This window comes from Gordionus sp. m RMFG-2023, chromosome 4, assembly GCF_954871325.1.
Source record: "Gordionus sp. m RMFG-2023 chromosome 4, tfGorSpeb1-WG-v2, whole genome shotgun sequence".
In the NCBI taxonomy this organism is placed as follows: domain Eukaryota; kingdom Metazoa; phylum Nematomorpha; class Gordioida; order Chordodea; family Parachordodidae; genus Gordionus; species Gordionus sp. m RMFG-2023.
In genome coordinates this window covers 10877918-10900819 of record NC_088778.1, presented here as the reverse complement: position 1 = coordinate 10900819, position 22902 = coordinate 10877918, and the positions used below count along the sequence as shown (strand labels likewise).

The 22902-nt window shown below is 24.6% G+C and overlaps 1 protein-coding gene and 2 long non-coding RNA genes across 3 annotated transcripts in view; 2 read left to right on the top strand and 1 right to left on the bottom strand.

Annotated features, from left to right (window-relative positions):
- Window positions 1-2116: 2116 nt before the first annotated feature.
- Window positions 2117-2777, top strand: LOC135928496 (uncharacterized). The gene is made up of 3 exons (XR_010572355.1): window positions 2117-2261; window positions 2302-2482; window positions 2524-2777. It is a non-coding gene; the product is annotated as an uncharacterized LOC135928496 (long non-coding RNA).
- A 295-nt stretch (window positions 2778-3072) lies between these two features.
- LOC135928493 (uncharacterized) lies at window positions 3073-3959 on the bottom strand. The gene is made up of 7 exons (XR_010572354.1): window positions 3896-3959; window positions 3724-3854; window positions 3629-3679; window positions 3534-3584; window positions 3416-3493; window positions 3254-3374; window positions 3073-3213 (listed from the first exon to the last, which is right to left on the bottom strand). It is a non-coding gene; the product is annotated as an uncharacterized LOC135928493 (long non-coding RNA).
- A 5616-nt stretch (window positions 3960-9575) lies between these two features.
- Window positions 9576-22902, top strand: part of LOC135928078 (dnaJ homolog subfamily B member 12-like) — a 35670-nt gene continuing 22343 nt past the window's right edge. Inside the window, exons 1-7 of the mRNA XM_065464413.1 lie at window positions 9576-9736; window positions 9776-9950; window positions 10188-10333; window positions 10445-10585; window positions 22080-22139; window positions 22222-22307; window positions 22604-22713. Coding sequence (XP_065320485.1) covers window positions 9604-9736; window positions 9776-9950; window positions 10188-10333; window positions 10445-10585; window positions 22080-22139; window positions 22222-22307; window positions 22604-22713 — 851 coding nt within the window. The 5' untranslated portion in view covers window positions 9576-9603. The remainder of the gene's footprint in view (window positions 9737-9775; window positions 9951-10187; window positions 10334-10444; window positions 10586-22079; window positions 22140-22221; window positions 22308-22603; window positions 22714-22902) is intronic.

The following is a 22902-nucleotide window of genomic DNA, read 5'->3' as shown; positions in this document are numbered from 1 at the left end:
TAACTTATATATACTAATAGAGTCTCAAAAAAATTAAAAGATGTGAGGAAATCTGATGATTATATAAATAAGTATAAATCCACCAATAAAAAATTTATTCAGGGATTTCCAACTAAGTTAGGTAACTTATATATACTAATAGAATCTCAAAATTAAAATATGTGAATAAATCTGATGATTATATAAATAAGTATAAATCCAACGATAAAAAATTTATTTAGGGATTTCTTAGTAAGTTAAGTAATTAACATATACCAATTAATCATAAAGCAATATATTATATAAACCAATATATATTTATATATCTAAATATATTATATATAATTAAATTTTATATTCAATATATAAGTAAATTAATATATAAAATATATTATACTAACTATGTTAATAATATTAACTATTATATTATATTTAAATATATTGATTACATTATATTAAATACTACAAACAATCATATATTTAATTATTTTATATATCAATTAATTTAATATTAAATACATATTTTAAATATTTTATAAATATTTATAATTAAATTTTATATATATGTAAATAAATTATATAAAATATATATTAAATTATATTCAATATATATATACTAACTATGTTAATAATATTAACTATTATATTAAATTTAAATATATTGATTACATTATATTAAATACTACAAACAATCCTATATTTAATTTTTTTATATACAATTAATTAATAAATATTTAAATTATATTATTTACTTTATTAAATTTAAAATTTATAATAATTCGTTATTAATTTAATATTAATTTAAATTATAAAATCTGTCTCATTTGTAATAACTGATTGAAATTTATTGGCGACCATGTTTTAATTTTATATTTTAAAATCTCTCGCTTCAACTAGGGGCCATATTGGTCGCCATTTTAGCTTTAACATCCCATGAATTTATACATAGGCATTGTTTTAACGTTGTGGCTGACATCCTATTCCTCTTCTTAGTAATGGTTGCGCCAGCTCGAGAAAAAATACGTTCGCTTGCTACGGACGTAGTTTGTTCGCATAAGCAATCCTTGGCCATTGTCGACAGCTTTGGAAAACGATTAGCGTTTCGAGACCACCAATCTATATTATCATCAGAGGTTTGAGAAACCGGATCTGTTAAATATTCTTAGATTTCTTCTCCGTCTAAATTTGGCATAATGTATGATTTCCTTAATATAAAATATTTAAAATTAAATTAACTATTTATTATATAATCAAATCCATTGTAAAACCTTGTAACAAACATATTTTAAAAATGCCTATTTTGCAACTATATGCTTTATTAATTTTATAAGTTCTTAAGTCTCTATTTTTAAATGTTTAATAAATATTTATATTAACTCAAATAACTATCATAATTTTTGCTTAATGTAAGCATAATATTTAAATTTAGTCACTCCTATTATATTTTAAAAGTAATAAAAATATTATATTTTATATTATATTTTAAGTAAAAAAATTATATATATTAAGTAAAAAAATTTTAATATTTTGAAAGTATATAAAACATTCTTTTATTATTCAAAAATTGTAGACTTTTATTAATAGACTACTTAAGATTATTTTTTCCCTTTTTTTTATTCAAGGGTGTTCAGAGAATTTATATGACGGCATCTGGCTTGTTTTTTTAAGAATAGAAAAGATTCGAAAATTTTGTTATTTTATTTAATATATTATTAAAACATTTTTATTTTTTGAAATCGACGAAATGGAAGGAAATAAAAATCTTAAAAAAAATTCTTATAAAAATGATTTTTATAAAATATATGGCCCAGCCCGGGCATTTAAAAATTTTTTTTAGCCCAGCCCATGTATTTTTAAAAAATAAAATTTTCGGCCCAGGCATTTGAATCTGGTTTAAGGCCAGGCCTGTAGCTCTCTGATCTGAATTTAGTGCGTGTTTTTAATTTCCTTGATAAATTTGATTTTATCAAATCTATTCTGAAGAGAATCTACCCTGGGAATTTCATATGATCGCCAAAAAATTTTTATATTTAATAATTTATAATTAAAATCTATATACATTAAAAGCTAAACCCTATAAATTTTAGAAGATTTTATATCGAATTTCTTAAAATTTTAATTTAGGCTGTGTCCTAAATCAAAAAAAAAATTTCTTAAAATGGGAGATTTGGGAGATACGAAACATGTCCCGATTCATACATTTATTTTCAATTTTAAAATGTTTGATATGAATTTGTTGATACGACTGAGCCTAGAAGAAGACATAGATTTTTAGAAGGCCGGTATATATGATATTATTTATATTATATGTATTAATTCTAGAGATCAAGGACTTTTTAAAATATTTGATAGTATTCCATCTTATCCTGACAAATTTCGTCAGATGTTCCACATGCATGTGGAAACATTCAACTACATTCTTATAAATTTGGAGTCTATAGACACCGCTATAGTTAAACATAAAAACTATTAGTATGAAGCAACGTCTCTATATAACACTCATGTATGATGATTTTATTTTTTATAATCTGTATATATTTATAGATATTTGACAACTGGTATGAGCTTTAGAAAATAGCATTATATGCAAAGACAAATATTACAAACACTATGCAAATAGTTAAGGCTGACTGCCTTTTGCATAATATTATTATTGATCTTGAGGGAAATGATTGTACACCAGTACATGAAGAATATCCAATTTCAAATTTTACCCAATCTCAGTTCCAGTGATGGAATGAGAGCTCTAATAATATCAGAGAAACATTTAACTTATATGTAAATAATTATATGTAAAATTTTTGTATACATTTATTTTTTAATTCTCATAACCTTATATCTCTTATGAATGTTTTCATTTGTCAAAGTCATATAATTTATTTATAAATATTCAATAAAAAGTGCAAATAAAAGTGTTGTTTTGATTACATTATATAAGTAAGTTATTTCTAATTAATTTAATGAGTAAGACAAATGACTAAATTTCAATAATTTTTATTATAAATAAATATACAAAATATGTTTAACATATTATGGTATTAAAAATTAAGATATAAAAATGTATAAATTAATTAAAAAAATACAGTATAAACTAAACCAACATTGTTATAAATTTTAATTTAAAATCAAAAATTTCTTTATCAGTCATAATATTGAATTGAGCTTGATATGATTTGAAAAAACCCATAATATTATGAGGATAATCTCCTTGGGATGTATGTTTGGCAGCAAAACCTATTTTAAAAATTAATAATTATTAAATATATAAATGTACCCCTAAATATCTCCATTTTTTCATCTTCATACTTCTTAGATTTTTTAGCTTTAGGAGTATCTAAATTCTTCCTCTTTGAGCTACATGGATTAATATTTTCTTTATTAAAAGAATTGTCTAACTATAATTAAATTAATAATATATACATAAAATTAATTTAACCTCTAAAATTTCTTTCTCATATATATCAGTAGGATTAACAATATCAGTTAAAAGATCATGTGTATTTAACTCGTAATCCTAATATATAGTTCATTATATACATTTCATGTTATAATACCTGTGATGATGTTTGTACATTCACCACATCTTGGATATTTTGTTCATAATCCTAAAATATTGTTATTATATAATTATAATTTCATGTTATAATACCTGTGATGATGTTTGTACATTCACCACATCTTGGATATTTTGTTCATAATCCTAAAATATTGTTAATATATAATTATAATTTCATGTTATAATACATGTGAAGATATTTGATCCAAACTAAAACTTGCCTCTGCATTATTACAAATATCTTCAACATTTTCTTTTAGCCAATAATAATCCTCAATAAATTTGAGTTGCTTGCTATTCAAAATATTAGCACCTGAACCTAAAATATAAAATAATATTTATATGTATTTATAATTATACCTGATTTTCATAAATATCTATATCTTCTAATATTTTCCATTAATAAATATTCAGTCGCCATTTAATCCCTCAAATTGTAAAAGTTTAAGGAAAAAATGATTAAAGTTTTACGAATCGTATAACTTTTAAGAATCATGTGATTTGTGCAAAATCGAAAAAATCATTTAGGCCATCATTTTAATTTTCCATTAAAAATGGCTTATATTAATTTTTTCGTTAAATTCGCGCAAATTGCGCGAATTAATTTTTATGCAATTTTTGATATTTAGGACACAGCCTTACATAAAAATATTTTGAAAAATTATAAAAAAATTATTATAAATTAAAGTCTCTCCATAAGTTTGTATAAAATTGTCCGACATTTATGAGTAGTATTATTAGCTTAAAAATCAACTATCGCCTAAAACTAATTAGACAAAATGTAGGGATTGGGAGACGTTACACAACACTAAGCCTAGCCTTAATTATTCTATATACCTATTTATCAAAATTAAATATATAAAATTATTTTATATATATTTATTATGTAAGGATATATTCAACACTATTTTGTAAATATTTCTCTTAACTTCTGAGAACTTTTCTATTAAAGATACAATAGATCTTTTTGCTTCTTTCTATCTGATGATAATTTCATTTTTTCTTCTCTATCTAATAATAAAATTTCCAGATCATCAATGTTGCTATCATTATCATTGTTATCGCTACGACCAGTAGATATTGTAGTAGCTCCAATATATTGTAAATAATAGAGTTTTGGGTATGCCATAAATCCTCAAGATGGCCTATAGCAATTTATTTTTGCTCAATACTTAATAAAACTTGATATCGAGGGTCTAAATATATTGAAGCATATACTACACTATTTTGTAAATACTGTATCTCTAATTTTCATATTTTCTAATATTTCATAAGAAAAAGAACTTGTAAATCTTTCTAACTCTAATCGACATCTTATCCATATGCCATAAAAATCCGATAAACATAACTGTTCTGCTTGCAATCTTAATCTAGTTATTTTTAAAGGAACCAACATACTAGTAAGGTCTTTTATTTGATTCCAATCATCTTCTGACAAAATGGCTTCACATGCTCCTATAATAAAATCATTAAAGAAATCTTTCAAACTTATTAATCGCTCCAACATCATACAAATAGAGGACCAACTTGTTGTGCAATCTAATATTGTCATTTGCCTTTTTATAGATTTTAATATTCTTACAATTGTGGGAGTTCTTAAATATTTTACAACATCCCTTGCTTTATCAATTATAGTTTTAAATTTATGGTATCAATCTCTAAATAAAATAAAAGTCCAGGAAGAAAAACGCGAATATAAAATAAATGATTTTACGAAAAAAAAATTATAAAAATTTATATTTTTACATTATTTTTTAAAATTAAAATTTTTTTTATAATACCCTGAACCCTTCACTTTTTAAAATGTCGGGTTCAGCCAAAATACGAGGGTTCAGGGTTAGGGCCCGGGTTCACATCCCTGAAATAATCATATATTGTTAAATATATATTTAAGCTTTTTTGAAAAAAGGTATTATAAGATTCTTTAAAATAAAATTTAATAAAAGCTCTCTAATAGTTTATGAGGTAGAAGATGAAGTTTTGTGACAGTGTTTTTCTAGCCAGTCAATACATTGTTTACTGGCCATAATAAATTATTTAAGAATTATATGAAATGATTGCAAAAAACCTATCTTATATATTTCTTCATTTTTTAGGCATATAAAAATTTAATAATGCAATTAATATTAACATCTAAATTTATCAATATTCATTTAATAATTATACTTTATCAATTTATATCTTAATTATCTTTTTATTAAAAATTCTTATTTCAATTAATCACTATTTATTTTGAATTTATGAATTATTATCTTAACTGTTTTTAATAATTTTATCATTCATGATGTATTAAATTATTTAGGGAATTATTAACAATAATGAAAACCATTTTAATAATTTATAAATGAAACAATCGTATCACTATTTACATAACAAACAAATAAATCATTGTTATTCGTACATTGAGTAGAGCCCAGTTTTCAAATTGCAGACAATTAATCCACTCTTCACCTTTAAGGTTTTCTTAGGAATATTAAATTTAGTAGATATTAATAATGTTTATCTTTTATTAATGAATATATCATCATTTGCCAGTTTAATTTGTTCATCATTTGATTTTGTACCAAATATGTTTAAAGCGAGCTTTTCATTTCTATATGAATATAGAATTTTGGTCAGGCAATACATATGCCTATTAAATAAAACTTGAAACCATAATTTTTTGTACGTATAATGCTGAATGCCTAAGGATAATATTTATATAAAATAACAATAATCTAAATTAGTAATTTTTTCACCAAACAAAAAAATGTGTAACGAGATTTTTCCAGAAAGAAGTACTAAAAACAGCTTATTTAAAATTTTTTTTATTGGATTGCTCTATTCAATAGGTAAAGTACATATCATAAAATACACAATTTGACAAATTTTGGGAGAAATCGGTCGAAAAGATAATAGTTAAAAGGTGGTGGCTAGTCTTCAAACATGGCCATTTATGACACATTTCCCATATATATTATGTTAATGTTATTTTTCGTTTTTAATATTTAAAAACGCAAAATATTCGGCGTTTTTTTTAGTAATTTAGTAATATTAATTTTTACAAATTAACCACTTTCTAAATTATATCTTCGGTTATGTCGTAAAAAACGATCCGAACTTTTAATTGGATTCCAAAGATCAAGATTTGTTTTTATATTTTTTTTGCTTCGTAATCACCTTAAGATCCTAATTTTTTTATGTCCAAAATATAACCAAATTTTTCAATTTTTATACATAATTATAACTGTTATATTTGCTTCACTTGCATTTTGATTTTAAAAAACAAATTTTGTTAATTTTTTTAAAGATTTTAAATTAAATTGATCGATATATATTTCCTATATTTCATATAAAGTTTAATATTTTTCTCATTTTCTGAATTTACGCAAATGAAGCTCTACAAATATAGAACGTCAATATATTTGGTATAATATGGGATTCAAATCATATTACTTATATTTAAAGAGCAATAACTATTGTTCTAGTAATCGTCAGTTTAAGATTCTAAAAATATTAGCGATAGTGTTGTTAAACGGCTCGATTTGAGCCTTTAAGAAAAATATTGCCTAAACCTCTAGATTTTTCTAATAGATGTTTAAATTAAAGGTCAGCATTGGGCGAGTTTTCTCCCGCCTGCCCATGCCCGGCTATAATATTTGAAATTTTTTAACATCCTTACAATATATTTTTTTATCTATTTAATTTAAAAAAATTCGAAAAAACTTTAAAATGACGATTATGATGACAATTGTCACTTTTCTAAGGTACATATTCACTAAAAATTTAATTTAACATGTTCACAACATATATTTCACCTATTTGCTTCAAATAAATTCGAAAAAACTTAAAAATGAAGATTATGACAATTGTCACTTTTCTAAGGTACATATTCACTGAAAATTTAATTTAACATGTTTACAATATTTATTTTTACCTATTTGCTTCAAAAAAATTCGAAAAAACTTAAAGATGACGATTATGACAATTGTCACTTTTTTAAGGTACATATTCACTGAAAATTTAATTTAACATGTTCACAACATATATTTTTACCTATTTGCTTCAAAAATTCGAAAAAACTTAAAAATGACGATTATGATAATTGTCACTTTTCACTGAAAATTTAATTTAACATGTTTACAATATATATTTTTACCTATTTACTTCAAAAAAATTCGAAAAAACTTAAAAATAACGATTATGACAAATTTTAACGCAAGCCGACCCAGCAAGCCGACCCAACAAGCCAACCAAATGGGTCGGCTCAACAGGCCCATTGGGTTAGGTCGTGGTCGATTTTTCAACCCTGGCTCACGATTGAGCAGATATCTACGACTTCGGCTCGGGTTCTGGGTCGTAAAAAACCAACCATTTAACAACACTAGATTCTATACCTATTCACAAGGATCCTATTTTTTTTAAAGTTTGTCTCTAATAAGTGGTATGCCCAGGGCTTCCCAGTTTTCCTTAATAAGGAATATGTATTTTTTTACATATTAGACCAATTGGTAAATCAGATATTTCCCCTTCATGTGATGATAAATCAATTAAAAATTAAAAAAATTGAAATGTTAAAAGGAAATATCCGAGGCAGGAAATTTTCAAAATTATAATGGGTAGGACTGGGCTTGGAACCTCAAAATTAATATTAGCTTGCACCTGACTTGGGAATATCTTTTACAAATTATTAAGGGTAGAGCTGGGCTTGATAAACTTTTTTAAAATTATAAGATCTTGGATGCTTCCTAATATTGTGAGCTTGAACCTGGCATGACATCTATCGTAAAAAATGAATAAAAATTTCATTTTTCGTCATTTTTGACGTGCTTTCTACTAGTATAATATAAATAATAAAACTATATTACAACAATTATTATTATTATTATAATAATTGTAAAAATAAAATAACATATATTAATACCGTAATAAATTATTTTTGTATCTATATTCATTTTCTTCAAACATTTACAATATATATTTTTTTATCTAAAAATTAGAATCTAAAAGGTTAAGTTATAAAAAGTTAATTTACAAAATATTGAATAATCAAAAGGAGAATTAAAATAAAAGTACATATTAAAAGATCTAGTTAAATAAGTATTTTTTTACAAAATAAAATTAAGAATAATCTACGCAATAAAATAAGACGAGTTTAAATCATTATTCAACAATAATGTTGTCATCAGATGTAGGACTATTTGATTGCAATATAGAATTAAATGAAGTCCAAGTTATATATAAGGATCGATGTTGATCATCAAAGATACTCCCGAATAGTTGCCCAGAAGATTCTAGTTAAAAGTGGATAGACTATAGATAAGACCCATCGACATGGACAAGTGATGATGACTACCCAGTTAATGATAATAATGGGATAAGGAGTAAATTGGTAATGGTGATTACAGAGACCTCATGGTGGTTTAAACGATAACGGATTATGCCCAACGTCTAACGCCTTGTGGACAGTCCACGTGAATACGATTCGTGACAATGATCGGTTCAGGAGTAATATTGTAAACCGCGATGCCGTCTAAGCGTTAACTGGATCCTCAAGGACCGTTCAAAGTTTAACGTCATTGGGACCATCTAAGGTTTGCGTCTGCAAAGGATGTTTTCGAAGAAATAAAGTGACTAGCTACCGAACAGGGGGAGATAGACAAGAATAATCAATCCACATCATATGGTTTTATGGAGATTTAGTGAATGATTGGTGGGGATTATTAAACGGGATGAGTATGTTTTTATGAGATGTTTTGTATTTTATAATGTTGTTATCAGATATAGAAGATTAATATTATTTGTATAAATGGATTAATAGGTTGCAATAAAGATTACATCAAGTCTAAATTATATATATGCTATAGATACAAAAAGAAAGAAAGAACGAAAGAAAGAACGAAAGAAAGAAAGTAAGTAAGTAAGAATATATATTGCAGAAATATATAAAAAAAATTGTAAATTAGGTTATTGTTTTTTATTATTCGATAACAGGCATTGTTCATGATTTCTCTATAATTGATTAAACAGCTAATGACAGCGGTCACACGTGACCTGTTATATCATCCTATTTTAGGCATACTGCTCTAATGGATAGTAATCGAGATGAGAGCGAACGATGCTATGAGTTAGCCCAAAAATATTTAAAAGAGGGTATTATGGATAAAGCCCTAAAATTTTTGCACAAAGCCGAAAAATTATATCCTTCCCATAAAATTAAAAGTATACAATAAAAAATTTATTTTATAATTTATTTAAAAGCCATGTTCGACCATATAAATCGTATCAAACAAACCACTAATACCAATCACACCCATAAATCTAACCATTCCAACTTTATTCCTAAAGATTCTGGTGATAACCAATTTACCAGACATAGGTCACAGTCCAGGGAAAGGACATTTTATTCGAAAGAAGAAATGGATGCAATCAAAAGGTAGTATATATATATGTGTTGTTTATCTTAGCAATTTATTTTGAAATATATCTTAAGAATTTTAAATAATAACAATTTTGAAATTTAGAATATATCTCTTCTCATATGTGTTGTATCCTAAATAATTGATGTGTATAATATCATTTATAATCATCCATATTTAAGTTTATTGAATTAGTAATGTTACATATTTTTTACAAAGTGTATTTATTTATATTTGCACATTAACCTAACTAGAATTAAAAGATGCAAAGATTATTATGAGATATTAGGAATATCACGAGATGCTTCTGAAGCTGATATTAAAAAATCCTACAAGAAATTAGCCCTTCAATTTCATCCTGATAAAAATAAGGCCCCAGGTTCAGCTGAAGCCTTCAAGGGTACATATGTTTGAATTTATGCATTTGCAATGATAAAAAATTACTATAAAATATATTGCTCTCTTTTAAAAAATCATCTGAAAATTTAAAATATTTTTTACTATTTTATAGCAATAGGCAATGCTTTCACAACTCTCAGTGACCCCCAAAAACGTAAATTATATGATTTAAGAGGAACTGAAGTTGAAAGAATATCTCATAGACATGCTCAGGAAGATTTTTTTGAATATGACTATGCCAGAGGATTTGACAGTTAATAAAATTCTAACTTTTTTATTAAATTTTATGATAAAATGAGTAACATCTTTAAAGGTAATAATAAAACCTTATAATTAATTATATTACAAGATTATAATATAAAATATTGTATAATATGCTAGTATGAAAAAAAGGTCAACCATTAAATATATTTTGTTATGTATACATTGTAGAGATTGGAATTTTTAACATTTAAATCATTTATAGTGCATTTTTTTTAATTTTTAAGACTTGATTTTGCTGCTATAAATATACAATTTGCTATAAAATTTTAAATCATTTTATTAATTTTCCATCTGAACTATAAATTCACTTAATTGACTGAAAAGTTATGAAGTTAAATATATATCTTTTATTTAAATAATTTTACACCAAAATATAATTTTAGTGTTAATTTTACTATAATATAAAAAAGGTAATTATTTCATAATTATATAGAAAATATATCAAAAAAATAACATATTCCACTCAGGATTGGGTAGTAACATGCCTACTTTTATTTACTATTTATAATATTTTGAGACATAACATTTTTTAAACCCTATTTTAATTTTAGAATGAGTATTTATTTTGAAAGTATAAATGATAATACAATTTTTTTTTGAAATTAAAAAAAGGAGTTTATGTTGTATTGTTATATTTATAAGATATCTGATAGGATCTATGACAATGTCAACATCCTCTAAATGTAATTTTACAATTTTGAATGGAAATTTTATCAAAATATCATCAAAAAGTGATATATCTGCTCAACTAAAAAAAAATCAAAATCCTAAATAGAGTGATTTTATCCTACAGCAATTTATTATATGCTCTATAAAACGGTGATATTATTTATAGTTGCAATCAGAGTTAGGCAGGTCCATAAAAAGAAGTCATCTATATATAGATAGATTCCTTATAGAAAAATGAATCCTTAGATACTAAAAAATTTCAAAAAGATAAAAGATAGTATATTTTTCTAAATGAGAGTATATTAATTATAGGATACTTTAAATAAGATGATCATTACCTATTAAATTAGAATAGCCAAGTCACTATAAAATAACATTTAAATTAATAATTTGTAGTGCTGTAAACGTTACTACAAAAAAGAAACGCGTTACCGTTACTCGTTACATCTGAAAAAAGGAACACGTTACCGTTACTCGTTATCTTTTCAAAAAGGAACGCGCATTACTGACTTTTCGAAAAAGTAACGGGCTACTCGTTACTTAAAAAAATTAAATATACAAAAATAATATTTATTTTTTTCTGACAATATATAATAAAATAAAACTATACAAAAAGAATATATAAGATCGTTTTATAAAAAAAATATTCATATATTTAATTATAATATAAATAAAATTATACAAAAATAATATATTATAAGATAACATCTTTATGTAACAATTTTTTATTTATTTTTAGCAACAATTGATTTCAAAATTTTGATCAGACAAACAAGAGCGCTTAGTGCTCAACACAGCTTTAAATAATTGGATGTTATATATAGTATTTTAATAATAAATAAAATTTATAATGAAATTCTCTGTAAAATTTTGTTATTGGATAAATCCTGGCTACACCACTCTTTCATATTTATTTATTATAACAAAGTTTTTTAAAATCACTATTTTTTATTCTTTAAATTTATTAACATTTATAGTCAAACCAATAGCAATACTAAAACAAGAAATAGAAGATATTAAAACTCAATATAATACTTTGAACCAACACCAATATTTTGTTAATTTTGGGTTTTTAAAGTTGGTTTCCAGCCCAATACTGTAGTATAATTTAATTGCTTATATTTAGGGCTGTGCCGATCCACATATTTTCACCTATCCGATCCGATATTGCTCCAAAATTGATGCGATACTGACCAAATGTAATTAAGAAATCAATAATTTTCATGCAAAAAATCAAATTATGCATTTAATTTAATTTTTTATTTCTACAATTAAGACTATAATTTAAAAAACATATATTTGATAATATATCCATTTTAAGTTGGTATGAATTATAAAATGTATTTAATATATAAAATTATACTATATTAGATTTTTTTAAATAAATATGAGAGCTTCTAGATTTTCTGGCGATAAGCTTCTACGATATGAAGTATCTATATCCCCTGCCGTACTGAAGGTAAACTCAGATGATTCCACAGATAACGCATTTTGCAAAATTATCTTTGTCTTTTGTAAAATATTTCCACAATTCAAATACCATATTTAAAAATATTCTTTTATTTAAAGTATAATTAATAAAATTAGCGTAATTATTTAAAAAGTTTTAAATAATTAAAACTTTGGGTGTTCCTTTCTATTTTAATAAAAAAAACTTTTAAAATACTATAAATCTATTTTAAAAAAGAATAAAATTTAGATGTTGTGCATTTGCATTGTTTAAAAAAAATTATTAAGAAAATATTATAATAATGTAAAATATATACATAACATAAAATAAAATAACAAAAAAAAGTAAAAAGATCGTATCTGTTTTTACAGGTATCGGCCCGATCCGATATTTTTGGAAAATTCTAAATATCGGTGCCGATCCGATATTTTATATCGACACAGCCCTACTTATATTTTAATTCCATGATTAAGCTTTCAAAATATTATTCTATTATTAAAGTAATATTTAAAATAATGATATAATAATTTATCTTTTTACCTTCAAATGCTTTTTTAAGTTTGAACTGCTGGACATTGAGGTTAAAATATTTGTGTTGGTATATAATTTACATTTCCAAAGTGTAGACTTAGTACCATTAATTTTCTTTATTGGTTTAAAATATATTTCAAATTGTGGCCAGGGAAGGGTTAAATCATCTTCATCTGAAGAAGTAAGTAATGGACATAATATTCTTAAAATAAATTATAAGAATAATAATATCATTATTAACATTTACTTTTAATTTTGATTGAATATTAATTTTGACAGAAAATTTAACAACCAGAATTTAAAATAAAAATGAAGGCAAATGTTGATATGAATTAAAATTCGGATTAAATTATTTATATTAATAATTAAAAAATAAATAAAAGTAATTTTATAATACAATAAGAAGAAGGCAACAAATGACGTTCCTTTTCTTCAAAAAAAGTAACGACGTTACTTTTTGACATTACTTCACAGCATTAATAATTTGTGAAGAACATAACAAAGTATATATCTTGAGAAGAGATTATTTGAACTTTGTATATGTGAATTGAATATTAATGAAGTTCATTTTAGAATAAAAGTGAATATTTACAATTGATTAAATATTTCGTTTTATCTTATTTAACGATGAGTTAGATTACATAGTTAACATTTTTTAAGCTCATTCTTAACATTAGACAGGCAAGGCAGAGGAGTTGAAATATTAATTTACATTAAAGAGGATTAATTATTATTTTTTTAATAATCTATTTTTCAAATAATCATGAAGCCATGGTTGTTTTAGAGCATTAACTTATTCTTTATAAGCGGTTTTTCAGGGTTACCCAGGTACCAGTTTTACCTCTGATCCCTTTTTACGGTCTTGGGTGTCATTATATATAGGGGGCATTATTCTCATGTCCTCGAGACCTTGATCCCATTACTTCCATCGAAATGCATCTCTTAACCAAATCATCTTTCGTTCAACAATCCCATACCACCTCAGTCTATTTCTTCTAATTACTACTTCAATTGCTTTTATACCAATCCTTTCCCGCAAATCGTTGCTTGTTTTTCTCTTTCTAATAGATACCCCACACAGCCACCTGACCATTCTCATCCCAGTTCATCCCAATTTTATACTTAAACTGAATACCTTTTAACTCGAACTGATGAAAATGGAAGCATATTAATTAAGTTTTTAACGTATAAGATTTAGGCGTCTCTTAATAATATATTTTGAATATATATATTTTTTAATCATTCGACTCAATCACAAGTTCATAAAATATGGATATGATTAGGTTGACAAAAATGCCCATATATTCATCATCAGGAAAAAATTTCCCTATTCTTTTACTCATACTATCATATATAGCTTTTAATAAAGTTAGACAATATTGCACACTTGGATTTTGTTATTTAACTCCCTCTTAACCAGTGTTGTTAAACGCTACTTTTAAAAGTAGCGCACTATCGCTACCGCTTTTTATAAAAAAATAGCTCGCTATCGCTACCGCTATTTTTTTCAAATGAGTAGCGCGCTATTAGCTACTTTTTAAGCTATTTTGATTTTTTTTTAAAATATTTTTTACGTAACTTTATTTCCACAAATAAAATATTGGTATAAAATGATTATAATTTGTTACATATATATATATAATTTATTTATTATTGCACTTTAATAATAATAACATTTCGTTGTCATTTACAAGTATTGTTATTATCTTCACCAAATATTCTATATTTATATCATATTATAAAATAATTATAATAAATTTAAAACCTGAAAGCCTTCACGAAATTAGACCCATTATCTGTAATCATCTTACATACCTTGTTCTATTTCTGAAATAATATATGCTAGAATGTCATAAGTCTGATAGCCAATTATTCTTTTTAGAGCTAATGCTATAGATTTTCGTTTAAGATTTTTTAGATCAATCCAATGTGCGGTCACTCCTAAATAAGCTCTAAAAATATGAATATCATATAAATCAGAAAATAAACATTTTTACCTTCTATTGTGCGTCCAGCAATCTGCTGTTGTACAGATGTAGGAGACATCTGATAGATTTAATATTAAAGATTCTTTCATTTTAAAGTTATCCAAAATTCTTGCCATCAATGTCTGCCGGCAAAATATCTTGGTACGTGGAGAAGAAATGTTTATCATCTTTATAAAAGAACCATTATCCACCAAGGAAAATGGTTGAGTATCTATTATAAAGTTTATTATGACTTTGTCAGTCATTTTTGAGATACACCTGGTGTTGATGAATCCAAATTGCTTAATTTTGTTTGAATTAAATTTGATTTGGAAGTGGATGTATCTTCTTCCATTACCTCAAAACCTTTGAGAAATTTTTCAATCTCTTTATAATTTGAGGTATGAACATCTAAAATTATAACAGTAATACTTAGAATAAAAATTATGTAGGAGATAAGTATATAAAAATGATTGAAATAACTATTTTAAAATGTTTTAAATAATTTAGATAAAATTTATGAATATATAAAAAAAAATGATTGGTCTTTGATAATTTATTTTAAAAATTAAGGATTAGCCTACACATTGTTAAAATTTGTTTAATATATTACCTTTAAATGTTTTTTCAAATTAAAGCTGCTTGTATGATTTGAGGATAAAATTTTGCGACACATCTTGCATCGAACCCGATATCCAGTAGTAATTTTATCTTCAAGGTTAAAGTATTTTTTGAATTTTGGGAAAGGATAATCTATATTTTTCTCATTTTCCAAAGAAATTTCGCATCTTCAACAATCTCACACATTTTTAATAACTAGATTTATAACGTATATTTTTAAATATAAATTTCAAAATTAAATTAAATAAAAGAATTATAATTTTAGATTTAATAAAAAATATATTTTAATAATTTTTAGATGTATTTATTATGTAAAATTGAAAACTTTCTAAATTAGTAGCGAGCTACCGCTATCGCTATTTTCTAAAAAAAGTAGCACGCTATGTAGCGCGCTATTTTAACAACACTGCTCTTAGCCACAAATTATGGGCATTAATCTTCTATAAAATGTACTTTGTCCTCATAATTGTCTATGGGATTTCTACCTGGCTTAAAACTTACAGTACTCATCAATTTAAGTTTGGGTATACCAATAGGAGGCCGATCCGATATTCCCTATATTAAATTGATATCGGCCGATTACCTATCCGATATCATATCTAATTTTGTATTCTATATAGATACCAATGGTTTTAATTTTTAATATACTTTTTATTGGTATTAGTTCTATAATTTAACTATACCATAACATATGTCATTTAAATATATTATAATGAGCTGTCATAATTGCAATTCTAAATAGTGATCTGCATCGGGCCTAATTTTTCAAGCCCGGCCCAGCCCGAATTTTTTTTATAAAGTTTTGCCCGGCCCGAACCCGAAATTTTTTTAAAAAATTTTGCCGGCCCAGCCCGAATTTATTTAAATATAGAAATTAATTCTTATAATTACTAAAAATAAACGATATATGTTATATGGCGTCTACTTTCTATAAATAAAATCACATATTTTTATTTTACATAAAAAATTCAACATAAAATTGATAAATTTAGACTAATTTTAAAAAATATTAAAGCCCGACCCTGCCCGGCCCGAATTTTCTTAAAAAATGTTAGGCCCGGCCCGAAGCCCGTTCGGGCCGGATTTCTAATTCTAAAAGTATATAAAATATTTTTTGATAAATCAATTTATATAAAAAGTAATAAGATTAATCTATTTACATAATAAATAAACAAATATATAATGAATTTGAAATAATATTTAAAATTAATATATCGAAGATTTCTTTTTAAAAATACCAAAATTTCCAATTTATCAATGGTTAAGGCGCTGATAACTGTCAATATCACCAGCTTCACTAAAAACAGATTCTGAAGAGATGCTTGGCAATATTGCTTAATATTGACGAGCAAATTTAGATAGAGTTGGTTTTATATGGCAAGTCACAGCCCAATATTTCAATGGATCAGCAGGGGTATTATCATTTAATGCTTTGAATACTGGTTCATTGAGATAGTTTTCACAAACTAAATATGATTTGAATCTATTGCTGATGTTGGGAATTTTTTCTATCTCCATATTTTAATTATCATTTTCTAAATTGTTTAAATTAAAATTTAAAAAATTTATTAAATAGATTTAATTCTTTACCTAGGCTGGATAATTCAATTTTCTCACAGGGATTACTGTCAAAGCATTTTGGAAGTAGCTTTTGTCTTTGATTGAATTGAAAAAAAGATTGTAAATTGGGGATCCAAAATTGTTGCTATGAAGTATTTTTTTGATTATAAATATACGAAAAACGTTTAGTAAGATGATTGTGCATAGCATCTTTCATAGTTTGGACACCTTTATCATACTCACCATGACTAGCATGCTCTTTTTAAGTAATTCTACAAATTGAATTACTATTCTAATGGATAATTTTCTCCATTTATTTCTTTATTGATGCTTTGAATTGATAGTGCCAGATTTACCTCTTTGTTCAGAATGTTTATTAATTAATTATTATTATTAGAAAAATAAACATAAAAATGGATTTCGATTTTATTTATAAAAATAAATTTTAGATAAAACTTTTTTAAAAATATTTATAACATTTTATTTTTGCTAAAAATGCCATATTTTATCGGATCGGATAATTTTATAATATTGGCCGATAACCAATATTTTAAAATGAGTGAGATATCGAACCGATCCAATAAAAAATATCGGTACATCCATAAATGTAAATAATATCTATACCTCCCTAAGTTGCTACATTTTTTCCAGATAACACATTTAAATGTGGTTTATATTTAAGCATTGTAATCACGCAATCTTATAGGCTATTCCACGTTTTGCATGAAACCTTCAACTTATTACCTACTGCCTCCCATAACATTTCTGATGATTTAGGCTTTCCAAGCCCCAGGAGGACCCCCTCCTTAAATAGACCCCAAACCTGGCTTCTCGAATATAATTTTTGACCTCACAAATGGTCCCCAAAATATTTCCCGGGCCTCTATTTAAAAAAAATATATTAGTTAATATATTAAAAAAATTTTATTTATAAAATATCTAGGGGTAATACCGATACCATTTTTTGTAGGCCAATCCAATTTTGCTAATATTAAATTGATATCGGCTAATTACCAATCCGATATCACACTAATCTGATGTTCATTTTTTGTTTTGTTGTTATTTATCTATCTTGATTAAATTGTAGATTTTTAAGTTAATTTTTGTTGTACTATAATTTTTAAAGAAATTTTAAAAATTTGACGATAGGAAAGAATAATAATGAAAATAAAAAACCCACAAAAAAAGGTTATATTTATATTATTAAATTTTTCAAGAAGAATATTAAAAAAATATTTGTATCTTATGTCAAGAAAATGAATAAGATACAAGATTCCATTGGGAATAATGTATCTTAAATGCATATATATTTATATAAAATTATCAAGAAAATACTGAGTACAAGATATAAAACTTAGAGACAAGTATTTGCGGTAATACCCAACTCTGGTTGCAATTATTACATAACAACTTGTGGTGTGATATTCCACTGCTGCAACAATAAATATATTATTTCTAATGTTTTTACTACTATAAATATTCGATAATTTCAAAAAATGGTTTTTAGTAAAAATATCTTTAGGTAAAAAAAAATTGAGTGGTATACTAAATATTGACTTGTAAAAAGTATAAGCCAAAGTATTTTTGTTTAAATACTTTTTTTGAAATATTTTTAGGTATATTTAGATTTATATTTAAAATTCATTTTTTGAAAACGTATTTGTATTCTTTTTTTTTTTCAAAATTTCCCTGATTTCACTGTTTAAATTACAAATTCCATGTATAATATTTAAAATATATTTCGAAATTTATTCAACACAGTTTTTTTAACATATTCATTAAAGGTAACCAAACTTTTAAGATAAAATTGTCCTAAATTCGTAACTGACCCAAAAATCTAATATAAAAAAATGGTATTCTAGAATAATAAACCTTCAAATTATGATTTATTAATTAGTGTTGTTAAACGGCTGAACCAAGCCGGCTTAGCCGTAAACTCAGCCAGTTTTTGAGGCGAACAATTGGCTCAAACCTCGAGGTCGGAGCCGAAAATTTTGGCTTAAACCTCGAGGTCGGAGCTGAAAATTTGGCTTAAATCTTGAGGTCGGAGCTGAAAATTTGGCTCAAGTTCAAGCCGGCTCAGGAGTTGGCTCGAGTCTAATTTTGAGCCAAAATTTATTTTATTTATATATTTTAAAAGAATATAATAAAAATCTCAAATTCGTGTTATTTTAGTAAAATCACTTTTTTATAATATTTTATTATCAACAAAAAAGCATATGATTTGATTTAATATTTTTTATTTATATGAAATGAAATTTATATTATATTATGAAAAAAATGATATGATGTTTTTAATAAATAAAAATGACTACAATAACATTAAAGATTTTCAAAATATTTATGAAAATAATTTTTGATTGAATTTAAATCTCTTGCATTTTATTATAAATAAACAATCTTTTAGGTGAAATCTTTTATTTATTTTTATCATTTTTATAAAATTATCTAATTTTTAAGGCTGTTAAATGAGGTAGTTTTTTCTAAATAATTTAAATATTTATATTAAACTTTTTTATGTTATTTTATACGATCGTTTTAAGGTTAAATTTTAATGTGATAGATGTCATGTTCATTTTTTTAACATTTTTGAAATTTTTTTTCATAAGAGTGTAATATATGATTATAATTTAAATGAAGATGTTCTTTGGAAATATGATAATTATATCGGTATTTTTAAACGTATTTAATTTTTTTGACGCTAAGTGACAAAAATAAGTATTGCAAACATGTTTAATTAAAAATTTAGTGAAGATGTACCCTAGATAAGTGACAATTATCATTATCGTTATTTTTAAAATTTTTTGAATTTTTTTGACTTATGGGTAAAAATATATATTTCTAACATGTTTAATTAGAACTTTAGTGAAGATGTACCCTAGATAAGTGACAATTGTCATAATTTATTTTTAAAGTTTTTTGAATTTTTTTGACGTAAATGGACAAAAATAAATATTTCTAACATGTTTAATTAAAACTTTAGTGAAGATGTACCCTAGTTATGTGACAATTGTCATAATAGTTATTTTTAAAGTTTTTTGAATTTTTTGACGTAAATGGACAAAAATAAATATTTCTAACATGTTTAATTAAAACTTTAGTGAAGATGTAACCTAGATAAGTGACAATTGTCATAATAGTTATTTTTAAAATATTTTGAATTTTTTTTAAATAAATGGACAAAAATAAATATCTCTAACATATTTAATCCGTGCTTTATATATTCAGTACCGGCCCGGTATTTTTAAATTGTTGTTTTAAGTTCTAACTACCATCTTTCAATCGTTTTAGTTGATTATCTATATTTCTCTATTAGTTTACATTTTATTGTAAAGATCACTTTATCATTTTTAAAAACATTTGATAGGTTAATTTATACTTTAATAAGAATAAAAAAATAGAAAATATATAGTAAAATTTAATCAGATTAACACTATCAGAGGTGATACTTTTATTCAAATAAAATATATATTAAAATTTTCATAATTACATCTAAATAATTCACATTAGCGCCTCCTATTTTTATTATTATGTGACTAATTATGTATGAATTGAGGTAATATCCCTGCTACTTTCGTATTATATTTATAATTTATAAACAAGCATTCTTTACCTGATTCAATTATTATGTAAAATATATTAAAGAAATAGATGAAACGGCACTAAAGAAAAATTAATCTTCGATGCTTTTGTGCTTTTAATATTTTCTTAAAATATATAAGTTATTTTAAAAATTAAAATATTATTCATAAAATTATCCAAAACCAAGTATTAGACTGAGTGGAAGAATTTTAAAATATATTTATATTTGTACTTAAAAATAAGCACGTAAGCTACCTAAGAGTTCTGGAACCCCTGATGTGGCTCAACTAAAGGATTTTCTCACAAGGGACAGAATATATATATTATATGGTTAAATCCTTGTTGATTGAAGATAGAAATTTACATAAATCCAATACAGTGAATAAACAAATTCTATAGTAATGTGAATTATTCAGATATAATTTAGAAAATTTTATTTAAAATTATATATTTTATTTGAAGAAGAGTATCACCTCTGATAGTGTTAATCTGATTAAATTTTACTATATATTTTCTATTTTTTTATTCTTATTAAAGCATAAATTAACCTAACAAATGTTTTTAAAAATGATAAAGTGATCTTTACAATAAAATGTAAACTAATAGGTAAATATAGATAATCAACTAAAACGATTGAAAGATGGTGGTTAGAACTTAAAACAATTTAAATATTCTTTTAAAATATATAAATAAAATAAATTTTGGCTCAAAATTAGACTCGAGCCGGCTTGAGCTTGAGCCAAATTTTCAGCTCCGACCTCGAGGTTTAAGCCAAATTTTCGGCACCTACCTCGAGGTTGTAGCCGATAAAATTCGGCTTTTTAACAACACTATTATTAATATCCTATTTAAAATTGTAAAAAAAAATATTTCCAGATCCATCGAAAAAAAATCTCGACTTAACCCACCTCAAAAATAAGAAAATATAACGATTTCCCAATCCAACTAAGGGTTGGGGTTTCTTGTTGGATTTGGGTTTTTATAGATGTATAATTTGTTTATTTCTTAATTTTAGCATTATATATTTATAATTTTATTTTTGAAAGTAATATTTTCAGCTTTGGATTTTCAAACAATTTTATTTAATATATTATTGTTTATAGCCGAGATGAGTGGAGAAGACATTTTCAATTTATTCTTTGGAGGCGGTTTACAAAACAGAGGTTAATTATAATTTTTTATTTTAATAAATATATAATATAAAATTTATATGATTTGTAAATGCATTTATTTTGAAATTTATAGGGTTTTATCGTAATGGTCCATCACATACTAGAGTCAGGACTGGACAAGGTCAAAATTCTCAACCACCCTCTAGATCGCGAGAAGAAGTTATTTTTTTTTATTTCAAGAAAATTTTAACTTCAAAATTATTGTAAGATTCAATAAATGTGATTTAATACCAATCATATTACATTTGTCGCTGATTCCGATTATTTATAATAATTTTTTATTTAATTTTTAACACTTGATTGCATGTTTAAAATTATAAATATTTATATAAGCTTTATTGCGCTAGTTAGGAAGGGCTGCCATTACAAAAAATAACAAAATCACATTTTCTTACACTCCATAATAAATTCTATGCTATGCATTAAATTTTTCTAATATATGAATATTTTTTTAGCCCAGCCATACAATATTCCTTCAGATGCTTCCGATAATCGTATTGATACTTCTATCCTTCTTCAGCAATTTTTTTATATCAGAGCCGTCATACAAATTCGAAAGGGTTGGGTAATTTTTAGAGAATTTTTTTTATTTTCCAGATATAATCCTTAAAAAAACTAGCATAAATAACGATCAATTTGGTCCCAATTAAATACTCGCTAATTTTTTATAACTATTGAGTGGTATACGAGGCATACTAATCAACATCTTAAATTTTTAAATTATTACCTCAAAAAAGCTTGTCGATATTTTGAC